Source organism: Nelumbo nucifera, chromosome 5 (assembly GCF_055504915.1).
Source record: "Nelumbo nucifera cultivar China Antique chromosome 5, China Antique-T2T, whole genome shotgun sequence".
NCBI lineage: Eukaryota > Viridiplantae > Streptophyta > Magnoliopsida > Proteales > Nelumbonaceae > Nelumbo > Nelumbo nucifera.
The window spans coordinates 78,843,205-78,855,901 of record NC_142653.1 but is presented as its reverse complement, the minus strand read 5'-3'; the positions used below and the strand labels follow the sequence as shown (position 1 = coordinate 78,855,901).

The 12,697-nt window shown below is 42.6% G+C and overlaps 2 protein-coding genes across 2 annotated transcripts; both read right to left on the bottom strand.

The window, feature by feature from the left end:
• Positions 1-1,064: 1,064 nt before the first annotated feature.
• Positions 1,065-2,156, bottom strand: LOC148791919 (uncharacterized). Its single transcript, XM_088888329.1, has 2 exons — positions 1,893-2,156; positions 1,065-1,790 (listed from the first exon to the last, which is right to left on the bottom strand). Exons 1-2 carry the CDS (start codon positions 2,154-2,156, stop codon positions 1,065-1,067), a joined length of 990 nt encoding a protein of 329 aa, XP_088744455.1.
• A 7,664-nt stretch (positions 2,157-9,820) lies between these two features.
• Positions 9,821-12,658, bottom strand: LOC104593888 (Polyketide cyclase/dehydrase and lipid transport superfamily protein). Its single transcript, XM_010253954.3, has 5 exons — positions 11,504-12,658; positions 11,156-11,411; positions 10,427-10,585; positions 10,140-10,286; positions 9,821-10,020 (listed from the first exon to the last, which is right to left on the bottom strand). Exons 1-5 carry the CDS (start codon positions 11,542-11,544, stop codon positions 9,901-9,903), a joined length of 723 nt encoding a protein of 240 aa, XP_010252256.1. The 5' UTR covers positions 11,545-12,658; the 3' UTR covers positions 9,821-9,900.
• Between the last annotated feature and the right edge of the window lie 39 nt (positions 12,659-12,697).

The following is a 12,697-nucleotide window of genomic DNA, read 5'->3' as shown; positions in this document are numbered from 1 at the left end:
ACAAATTTCTTCGTCATTGGATCCATGCACCTCCATCCTTTCCTGCATGAGTCATAGCCAACAAAAATACACTTCTTTGCTTTTGGATCAAGTTTGGTTTGGTTAGTTTTAGGAATATAAACATAACAAATAGAACCAAACACCCGAAAGTAATTTACATTTGGTTTCACATTACACATTATCTCAAATGGAGCCTTTTCTTTACCTGGCCAAGGAGGTAGCCTATTTATCACATGACATGCACATTGAACTGCTTCTGCCCAAAGCTCTCTAGGAAGATTTTTCTCATGTAGCCATGAAAGACTGATTGATGTAAGATGTGCCAACTTCCTTTCTACAACCCCATTTTGCTGAGGGGTGTTCGAACACGTCATTTGTCGTTGAATACCATTGCTGTCACAATATTGAAAGAAATCAGCTAACATGAATTCACCGCCATTATCGCTCCTCAAACATTTGATTTTCTGTCCAAATTCCTTTTCTACAGCCTTATTGAATTCAACAAACTTAGATAATGCTTCTCTCTTCACTTTTAAGAAATATATCCAGGTATACCTAGAATGATCGTCTACCAACACCATGACGAAAAGATAACCGCTGTAACTTGGTGTTCTAGTTGGCCCCATCAGATCAGTATGAACTAATTCAAACAAAGTGGATCTGCAATTTGACGAGCTTTTGAAAGGAAGTCGATGTGATTTTCCATATTGGCAGCCTTGACAAATCATATTTTCTTGTATATTTTGAAGATCTGGTATGCCATCTAACAACATCTACGAAGAAATTTGTTGCAGCATTTGATAACCTACATGTCCCAACCTAGCATGCCAGATTGCTGCACTATTAGCTTGGCTCGTCTTCTTCACATATGCCTCCCCCACCGACATGACAAATAAAGAGTCTTTCTTTTCACTAGAGAGAACAACATCAGCCCCAATATTTTTCACATTATCAAGTACTTTCACATTGTTTGGGCCAAACAAAACATATTTTCCATAATCAGTAATTTGAGAAACTGAAACTAAGTTTTTCTTCAAACCTGGTACATGGTAGACATCATTCAACTAAATACTTGCGTTATCGGCACCAATCTTCACAACACCTTCTTGTACCACCGGATAGGTTGAGTTGTCAGCTGTAACAATGACTCGTTCTCCATTATGTTTATGCAACTCTAAGAATAGTGAATCATTTCCGGTCACATGATGTGAGCAACCAGAATCAATGATCCATTCATCTTTGACGTAGTTGACTGCAGTTTTATTTGGTGCTGATTTGCGAGCAATGTTATTTCTTCCTTCAATCACCTCAGTAGTGAAGCATTGCTCCCAGTTGAGTTGGTCATCTTCATCTTCATCACAAGCAATATTTGCTTTGGAGAGCTTTACACGACAAATTCTCTTAATATGCCCAAGCTTCCCAAACCTGTAACACTTAAAAGATTTATTACCTTGTGGGCTATTTCCATTGCCCTTCTTCTCATTCATGCTGCCTTCAGAAAACTTTGCTTTGGAAAAGAGAACATCATCACGTTCTGAATTGAAATTCTTAGCCATTTGCTTAGCTAAGGCCTCCTGGTTAGAGAGCAAGCTCTCTAATTCTTCAACAGATGGTTGTTTTTCCCATCCTTGAATGGATGTAATGAAGGGCGTGTATTTCGTCTTCAATCCACGAATGAGAAACCGTCGTAGACGAGCATCACTAATCTTTTCTTTGGGATCTAGCTCAGAAATTTCAACGCAAATATTCTTGACGCGAAGGAAATATTCTGAGATTGACATACCTTCTTGCTTCAACATAGCCAACTCATTTTCCAAGAACTATAGTCTTGCTGTATTCTTCTTAGAGAACAGTCTCTCAAGAGTATCCCAAACTTCCTTTGGTGAACTAACATCACGAACATGATCAATGAACTCCTTGCTGATTGATGTTCTTAGAGCAAATAATGCCTTACCACATTTGATCTTCCATTTCCTTCGTGACTCAGCATTTTCAGGAGTGTCAGCTGGAATTTCATCAACACCGAAAACTAGTTCCCAAAGATCTTGACCTTGAAGAAAGGCCTCCATGCACATTCTCCAATACCTGTAGTTTGTGCCTACAAGTTTCTCCACACCATATTGTGTGTTAGAACTGCTTCCCCCATTGAATTCCATTTTGAGTTTCAATCTTCTCCAACAAGATGAACTTGATAGACAAGAAGAGTGAAATAAACAAGAATCTCAACGTGGCTCTGATACCATAACACAAAAGAGCATAAATTGATTAAGGGAAGTACTGATATTTGGAGAATAAACTGAATATCTTTTTATTGAAGCACACTCAAAATACATTAGACTGCTGAAATTTATAGATTTAAACATAACAACTTTTCCTTAAAACAATCAACTACTTAGCATAAAAATCTATTATAGCAGAGTAACTACTCTGTTATTTGATAGCTCATACTGACTTAGTCTATGCCTAAGAAATAGCAATAGAAACAGCTCATACTGACTTAGTCTATGCCTAAGAAATAGCAACAGAAGTTTGACTAAGTAAGATGCACTAATTTGTAACATGGGCAACACTACTGCTCAAGACCCAGTCGACCTGTCGACATGGGCAAAGTCAAGGAGAGTAGACTACAAGTCGCTCCTAGAATCTAAGGGCTAAAGTACCGAACTGGCAGAGACCTCGACGCCCCACGGGCAACTCACTTCCAAGCAGCTCCCAGAGCCTAAGAATCTGAATCAGCGCTTATGAGCTCGTCAAATTACAGGCCAAAAGGAGAAATCTACTCCCTTCGCCGAGTTACTTTCAGCTCGGAAGTGGGGGGCAAATGATGAGGGCGTATTTGGCCCTCCAATGACATTGTGACACCTGGCACCTCATGCCAACTAAGTGCAGCCCCTTGATAGCTAGATAGCTCGAGCTCGCCACAAGTAGCTCGCCATCATGTAGCACTTCACAGGCAACTCACCACTAGGCAGCTTGCCACCATGCAACACTTCCCAGGCAGCTTGCTGTTATGGTCCCGCACGTAAGATCCCGTCACGGGTCGGTCCACGGTGCGAAAGTCCTGCTTCCCCTTGCGCCTTCCCTTGCTTGTAGACCCGATTACGGAAACTGAATGGGTGATTTGTCCAAGAGACCACCCAAACTCTCCCTTGGGGTGATTTGTCCAAGAGACCACCCGAACTCTCCTCACTCTTTTCTTGGCTGAAAAACTGGATGCTTTATTTCAATTCGTGGCTCCTTAAATAGGAGCTTACAGAAGGAAATTCCTAATTAAACTCAAACTCCAACTTGAACTCAAACTCCTAATTACCTACTCCTATTGGTAACTCACTCTTACTTAAGATAAGATAAAGATGAGATTAAGATAAAGCTAAGGGATAAGGGATAAGATAAGGATAAGGTAAGCTGGCGGCGAGTTGGCTTGATGTATCCAGATAAGGGTGGGCCCACCCCTATGAGTTGTCGTGTGGGCCCCGCTCTACTGCTGCTGCTGGCTGCCGCGCGATGCGTGCGTGCAGATCGTACGCGCGCCTCAGGGTGCCGCTACCGTGCGCGCGCCTCATGGTGCTGCTACCATGCGGTACCGGGTGTGTGCGCGGTGCGTGCTGGCGTGTAGTGCGTGCAGTGCGCGCTGCTACCTGGCGGTGCGTGTTGCGCGCCATGGTGCCGCTGCCGTGCGGTGCCGGGCGTGTGCATGGTGCGTGCTAGTGTGCAGTGCGTGCGGTGCGCGCTGTTACCTGGCGGTGCGTGCTGCGCGCCGTGGTGCCAGGTGTGTGCATGGTGCGTGCTGCCGTGCGGTGTGCGCTGTTGTCTGGCGATGCGTGCTGCGCGCTATCGACAGTGCATGCTGCAGTGCTGCCAAGCGGTGCCCACTGTTGTGCGGCCTGTTGTCCGGGCTGCTGCCTATGACTGCGCCGCGGTGCCTTGCCGGATGGTGTGACCATAACATTACACCCCTCCCGGACTACGAGCTTGTCCTCAAGCTCGTGTCCTGGATACATGGCTTGGGATTCTGCGAATGGATCCAACGACTGCACACAATTTCTCAGTCCAGCAACAGTTTGAACAACAGGGACTGCCCCGTCTCTCCCTGCGTCACGCTGGATTATTTGGTGCCGATCCCAGCCACTTTCTTTTGTTTCCCGCTCCCAGGCATAGCCATGGCTTATAGTGACTACACGCTCTGCTGCACTCAGGCCAGCCGCAAGGACATTGAAGTGTTCCCTACCTCCTGGGTCATATAGTTTGAAATAGTTTTGTGGAAGGTCCACATAACAGAAATCACGTACTGGACCATGACCCCGTTGTGCTCTGTTGTGGATCATAAGAATGTTGTACCGGGTATGCTTACAGAAGAGGACCTCAAGAGTGTCCTTACCGAAGAGGACCATGCGTTTTAAAATATCCTCTCGGCCTTCCCCAAATATTTTTTCCTCAATATTACAAAACATAGGGCTGTCCATGAACACAAAATCTATGTCATCAATATAAGCTTGGAAAAAAATTACCTCTATATCCTGCCCCTCCACCTTACATCTCTTGCGCACTCCTATTTCTTGGATTTCTGTATAGTTACCATACGGTGGTGCCGCAACCATAACTTTATGTCCACACTGAGCCAAGGCCTTCGGCAAAGCCCCAGCAACATTGCCAAGCCCACCTGCCTTCGTCAAAGGAGCGCATTCAGTAGGTTCTACTATAATGTTCGTGTCATCGTCCCTGGCCAAAAGAGGAGACTTTACAGTTTCATCCTCCGTGCGCTCATCCTTGGAATTAACTACGGCTGTAGGGGCAGCGATCTGTTGTTCGCTGCATGCCTCTGCCCAGTCCGGACGGCGTCTGTTTGTGTTGGCGATTCCCTCCGGACTCATTTCTTTATTGGAGAGGAATGCTTCCAGCAGGCGTCGCATCTCCCGGACGTCTTCCCTGACTTCACGAACCTCCATGCTGGTTTCTGCAAGTTGGTGTTCCAGTTCGTAGACCTTGGAAGACAACTTCTCCATATCGCCCATGACGTTTGGCTCTGATACCAATATGTTATGGTCCCGCACGTAGGATCCCGTCACGGGTCGGTCCACGGTGCGAAAGCCCTGCTTCCCCTTGCGCCTTCCCTTGCTTGCAGACCCGATTACGGAAACTGAATGGGTGATTTGTCCAAGAGACCACCCGAACTCTCCTCACTCTTTTCTTGGCTGGAAAACTGGATGCTTTATTTCAATTCGTGGCTCCTTAAATAGGAGCTTACAGAAGGAAATTCCTAATTAAACTCAAACTCCAACTTGAACTCAAACTCCTAATTACCTATTCCTATTGGTAACTCACTCTTACTTAAGATAAGATAAAGATGAGATTAAGATAAAGCTAAGGGATAAGGGATAAGATAAGGATAAGGTAAGCTGGCGGCGAGTTGGCTTGATGTGTCCAGATAAGGGTGGGCCCACCCCTATGAGCTGTCGTGTGGGCCCCGCTCTACTGCTGCTACTGGCTGCCGCGCGATGCGTGCGCGCAGAGCGTACGCGCTGCCGTGCGTGCGCCTCATGGTGCTGCTACCGTGCGGTACCGGGTGTGTGCGCGGTGCGTGCTGGCGTGCAGTGCGTGCGGTGCGCGCTGCTACCTAGCGGTGCGTGCTGCGCGCCATGGTGCCGGGCGTGTGCATGGTGAGTGCTGGCGTGCAGTGCGTGCGGTGCGCGCTGCTACCTGGCGGTGCGTGCTGCGCGCCGTGGTGCCGCTGCCGTGCGGTGCCGAGTGTGTGCATGGTGCGTGCTGCCGTGCGGTGTGCGCTGCTGCCTGGCGATGCGTGCTGCGCGCTATCGGCGGTGCATGCTGCAGTGCTGCCAGGCGGTGCCCACTGTTGTGCGGCCTATTGTGCGGGCTGCTGCCTATGACTGCGCCGCGGTGCCTTGCCGGATGTTGTGACCATAACACTTGCCACAGGAAGCTCGCCACTAGGCAGCTCGCCACAGGCAGCTCGCCACAGGTACCCACCATCTTGTAGCCTGGCAACTCAGAACAACTAGGTGACACCCGGGACCACTTTGGCAACAACTTGCCTTTGCTAAGATGATGGTGTCCCACAGACACGACCTGGCACAGGCGCGGCCTGGCACAGGCACGAGCTGGTAGCCTGGCCTTGACACGAGCTGGCAGCCTGGCCTTGACATGAGCTGGCAGCCTGGCCTTGGCACAAGCTGGCAGCCTGACCCTGGCGCGACCTGGCCCTAGCACGAGCTGGCGGCTTGGCCCAGGCACCGACCTGGTGGCCTAACAAAGGCGCCAACCTGACAACCTCGAGGAGCTCACCACTGTACCCCGCATTTTACGGGATTGTGACTTGTAACGGCTATATTAGCTCACCCACTCCTCGTTCTGACGAGAAGGGACAGTTTTACCGTTTGATGGCATTTCATCCACCTAACACGCAAGCCAGTCCCATCACAGCTAGGATCCAGGAACTGCTCCACCTAACCCACGAGGACTTCAGTATATAAAGACCTCACCCCCCAGGGGCAAAGGTATGTGAAAAGAGGCTGAAGGAAGAGGTGGTAACCCCTGCTCTCTAGCTCTCTCATGCTCTAATATCATCTTCAAGCTCTCTCTACTACTACTGTGCTCTAACTTAGCCATCGGAGTATCCTCGCCGGGTAAGCCACCCCAAGATCTCTGACTCATCTCTTTTAGGAACCTAGTTCTCATCGTTGCTGGCAGCCAGATCATATCCAGCAAGGAGCAACCGGATTACGCCACATCAAAGGACATTTTGGACTTTTCAAATGTCACTTAACAGTTGATTAACATACTGGTTAACAGCAGGTACTGGATTGTCACATTTTGAAAATTCAGGTATTGAATTGTCACATTTTGAAAGTTTGAATATTGAATTGTCACATTTTAAAGTTCGGGGACCAAATTGTCACTCGAGCCATAATACAGGGTACTGATCGGGAATGAGGCCCATTAAGACTATATTTTACAGTGATACCTTAACCTTTGGTTTAATTCTAGGCTTCGGATACACAAGACCCATAATTGAGTCTAACCCCAAAACCTTGTTGTATCCCATGTTTTGGACATAATGACCTACCAAGGACTGCAAACCGATTGAATCAAATCAAATGATCTTGATGCCAAATTGATTTGTTAATATTAAGGCTGCCAACGGTATCTGATTGTTCAAATTTGAATTTGAATTCGATCCAATTAAAGGTAATCCAAATTCAATTTGTTTATATTTGAATCAGTACGGATTCACCCCATCCGATCTGATATAATCCAACTGAATTCGATTCCAACTGTTTAGTTGGGTGGAATTGGAATCTCGTTCACATTCTCGGTGGATTGACATTCTCCTATTTGAGGGAATGGTCATTCCCTCTTTCTCCCTTGGGAATGAAATCTCATTTCAATTGATTTCAATCTTCATTTCGATTCTTGTCTGAACCAAACAGACTATAGAAATAAACCATTTCGATTCCAATTCTGAGTGATTTTAATTCCAATTCCAAATCTGATTAAAAACCAAACGGATTCTAAATTTTGTATTTTACCAAATTGTCATAGGTTCAAATTTCATACAAATAATTTTCAATTCATTTTGTTTTTGAATTACAATGTCAAAGTCATTTAGCTCAATATATTAATAATATATAATATTTTATCATTTTCAGTTTGATTTGTTTATACATTTAATATCCTATTACAATCCAAATTTGATTTGAATCCAATATAAATCCATGGTAAGATCCCATACGGATTTGAATACAAATGAATCAATTTTGGATCTACCTATATCCTATTTAATTCGACCTGTTCGCTGCCCTAGTTAATATTCAGATTGAATATCATTTAAAGTTGAAGTAAAAATTTACAAAATCAAAATCAACTAAGATGACTTTGATGTTTCATGTCATGAATAAATTGCATTAATATCCTCCATGAAACTTTAACTTAATATAAAATATACAAAATTTAAAGGAATTTTAATAATATATAAAAGATAAATTGTATATAGATATAAGCATATTTTTAAACATTATTGGAGTGGATCCATATTTAATCCAATTATAAAGAGATAGAATGTAAATCACCGACTGGTTTGGATTTGGATTTGAATTGAAAAAGACCTTAGCCATCTGATTGTAATGCAATGGCAAGGAAAAGTACTTCTTTAGGTTCTCTTTGTTCTCTAGACTGCGTTTGGTTGCAATGCAAACGTAAATATGTACACTGCATATTTATCCTTTTTCGGTTCATGAATGCAAGCATGGTTCACATTTTAATTTATTTTTACTCTCGTCTTGTTTGTTTGAAATTTGTGCAAAATGTAGGCCCATCATTAAATGCTCCAACTATCTTATGCTCCAATGCCTTAACTTTGGTCAAAAAGTTAATTATCAAAACAACACAAAATTGTATACAAAAAATAAGTACAGTAATACTCTCTTTTCAGAGTACAAAAGTGTCGAAAAATACATTTTTGATCTGGCAATCATTACTTTTTTACATATCAAACAAACACTCGCAAACACGAATCAGGTACATAAATATCTCGTTCGGCGTTTGTATCGCAAACAAACGGAGCCCTACGAAAATTTTGAATAGAATATTTTAATTACTATTTCTACCTTTTTACAGCAAAAACTTTGTTTTCACCCTTCTAATTGTTTCTGATGCAAAAAGTGACAAGTTATAAGTCCATCTTTTACAAGCCAAGATAAAAGGAGTAGGGTTGTATCAGATCGGTAGTAACACCAAAACTTTTGTCAAATTTTTCTTGATAAATCTTGATTTCTCTTTTCATGACATTAAAAAGAATGGAATGGCGAAACATGATTTATACAGGGGACCCCATGTAACTGGGATAAGGCTTGTATGAGGATGATGATGACAAAATGTGACAAATAATGAAAATCAGAGAGAGAGAGAGATCTCTTAGCTGGTTTGAGCTGGTTTGGGCGTTTTCTATACGCCAAAAGGCTGGTTGGTCAAGTAGAACTTAATTTTTGTTCTCTCTCAAGGAAAAGAAAAAAGACCCAGTTATTCAGATTGGCAATAGACAATTTGACTCCCAAGGTCGAAATCAATTCGGTTCAACTGACACAATAATGGCCTCTTAAGACTTGACTAGTGGTCGTTGCATCCGCACTTGCCCCAACTGAGGGGTCATTTATACAGGCTCATGGAAACGCCAGGCTTGTCTTATCTTTCCTTAATGTTGTACTGGTTTATATAGCAGGGTCATCTCAAATTCAAATGGATGATGGGCCCATCCTACCATTCTTGAATTTACACTGAAAGTTTTAATGAATCAATACATGATTTAAAAAAAATATATTAAAAAACCATACTGATGAACTGAAAATTAACCAGTTGCAGATTGATGTAATTCAAAGGGGCAATATGCATAGATAGAAATTGTTTTAGGTTTCAAACTTTGAATCAGACCATTTATAGGAAATCATTCTAGATCTCCTGTCCACCAGAACTCTGCCCATATTTACCCACAACACACTATCCCCGTAAATTGAGATGAGATGTTCTCCATGTATAATACTGCAATGTTATATGGGTAAACGGGGCAGAGTTTGTGTGGGCAAGAAATCCGGACTCTATTTTATAACTGGTGTGGAGCCTTATTATTGGTTCCACAGCATATTGATTCAGTTAATCCCATCAATATGTACCAATACATTGGGATATGGTTGTAGGCCCATGATTGTGTACCGTATGTATATCTATCAATATATCCGTTTGAACCTTGTGAACAGCTTTATTCAAGGGACCAACTATGAGATACTAATTAAAACCATTTAGGAGAGAGAGAGAGAGTAAACTGTAAGTTATTACTATATATATTGTATATTTTATATACTGCTATTTCTTTAGAAACTTTTTAACAACCCATCAGATGCCACCATTAGTGGGACAAGCTTGCGCTAGTTTCTTAAGGTTGTCGATGATCATGACCAACTTGGTGTTAAGTCGATTCACAAAGCACTTGGGAAGCCAACCTGCTGGATCCAACTGGAAGCAAGAAAGAACCCAGAAAATAATTAAATGTATGGACCATATGGAGAGCAAGAGCCAACACATAAACAATTCACAGTTGTTCAATTAACAAATAAACGAACAAAAAAAATTACCTGAACCACGTAAGTTACCACACAAGAATCGTTTTCAAGCTTCTCTACAACCCATCCTGACTGAAGCAGCAGTCCTCGGATGGAATTATTTTGTTTTGGCTGCAACCCAGCAGCTATCTCTTTTGGCAGAGACGCAACAGCAACCACCTATACATATTATATGAACCCCATTAAAGCTGCTGTCGTAGTCTGAACTCTCAACTTACACTGCAGCCTAAGGAGTTGAAGAAATTAATTGACTGGAATTTAAGACTAAAAGGGTTCGTGTAAATTCTAGTTTTACATACCAAGGTTCCATCATCCATGGTCTCTCGTCGCTCATAGACGATGAATTCTCTGTTCTTAAATAGGGGTTTTGAGCTGTCTCCAAACCTTAGACGGATGATGCTCAGGTTTTCATCAAGATCTTTTATGTATTTGGCCTCCACCAGATCAGGGTCCCATTGCTGCAGCCTCAAAAAAAAACAATGAAAAAAAAGAACAAAAAGGAATTGGTATTAATATAGTGTGATCTATAATACATGAAGATTGATGAGCCATTAGTTGCAGGAAAAAAAAACATACAAAAAAAGAAATATGTGAAGCTGTACATGATGAAGAGCCAGTTCTTGCAGGAGAGAGAGAGAGAGAGAGAGAAGAAGAAGAAGAAGAAAAGTTATGGTTTTCCAGAAGTTGAGTCTTTCTAACAGACACCAGAAAGCAATGGTTTTTTAATTTCCATTTTTATATAAAACAAAAAACTGAAACAATTAAGTATTAAAAAAGAAAGTTGCCTTTTTATTAAGCAATGAAAAACTGGCCGGCCAAACCTTTTATGAACTCAATGAATCGGTGTGTTGTTGGAAATCTTGTGAAATGATAAATCAAAACTTTAGATAAAAGTTTTGCATGCAATGAGAAGTAGAAACAATTCATTCACAACTTTATCATTGGGTCTTCTCAGGGCTGAAGCTAGAAAATATAAAGATATATCCTGCTAACCAGCTGCAAGGCAAGGGGAGACTGATGAATCTCACCTTTGCTGCATCGATGGCATTGGCTACAGTGATAAATTGTTGTGGAGAGACTGATCTGAGAAGCCAACGGCTACGAAAGATGTGAAGAGAACCAGAGCGCCGCTTTGATATCTCCACACCGTTGTCAAGTGCTAGAACCTTCCAGCCATCATTGCCGTTTCCCACCCTGTTTGAGACTGACGCTGATAGCAGCTCCTGAATGCAGCTCTCACTCGCGAAATAGACGTATCTCCTCAGTGAATCTTCACTAATGGACCTTCACAGACTCAAAAACACAATCAACCAAACAACCCACTTAAAATTAAAAGGGAAAGAGTTCTTTGGGTTGTCAAATGAAATTATACTTACCAGGATCTAGTGCAAGCTGCTGCTGCTGAACCAGTACTCATCTCTCTCAGTACATGGATTAATGCTGTTGGGTAGTCTCTTCTGTCTTCTCTCTGGGTATGGATGAATGGAGAAAGATATAGAGAAAAGAGAGAAAGGAGGAGGGACGGAATGCAATACAACTTTAAGATTAGTTTGATATGTGGGTTAGAAAGAGAAGGAAAGGAAGAATAATATTATGAGGTGGTTGTGGTTGTGGTGATTGACGCACATGAAGTGGCAGAAGAAGTTGTATGATTTGGAACTGCACGTGCCTCTCTCTCTCTCTCTACCCACATACACACACATTCACGTATTCATATTAAAGAAAGATTCTTTCCTGGTAAAGGAGCAAAAGGGTTAAAGGATGGGGAAGCTCAAGCACATGGAGTGTTTGTTGGCATTGCAAGAGAGGGAAAGGCTAAAGAGGAAGGAAAGCTGAAATTTAACCAAAAGGGGGATTCCAATTCCCAACATATTTTTAAATGATTTCTATTTCTATGTATTATTACCTTCTCCATTGCCTGATGGGATTGTGGGTGGCAAGAATGTGAGAAGACCCTTCTCCTAGTACGAGTGTGGTGGAGTGAGGAGGAGAACCCCCTTGAGGCCTAATCACAGCACACGCAAAGCCAGCCAAGATGGGTCCCACCAAGAATGAAAATATCATGGTCCTCAAGCCTTTTATTCATCATCAATCCCCATCTCCACTTGATTAAAAAAATGTGTATGTGTATGGTTTATGATTCTCTTAATGAGGGAAAAGTACATTTCCATCTTGATAATGATGAAAAGAAAAATATGGGCATATACTTGAGACCATAGTGATATCTGCAGTCCTGCCTGGAACCTGTCCTCCTGTTTCTTGTTTGTTGGATGTAGCGTATTGAAGGACAACCACTCAACCAGGTTTCTAATTTCTTGCAGAAACCAACATCATCCATCTACCACACCATGACCGTGCCGCATCAAAGATCAAGGCAACTCCTTGCTAAAAGTTGGAAAGTAACAATAAAATATAAGAGAAAATGTGAGTCGCCTGTTCAGGAATCTGAATACAGACGGTCAATGTATGTATGCTTGATGGATAAGGGTGATTCCAGTAGCAGTTCTCCTTTATTAAATTGAAAATGGAAGGGGTAAACTTGAACTTGTTCAGAAAGCTGAATGCAGCAC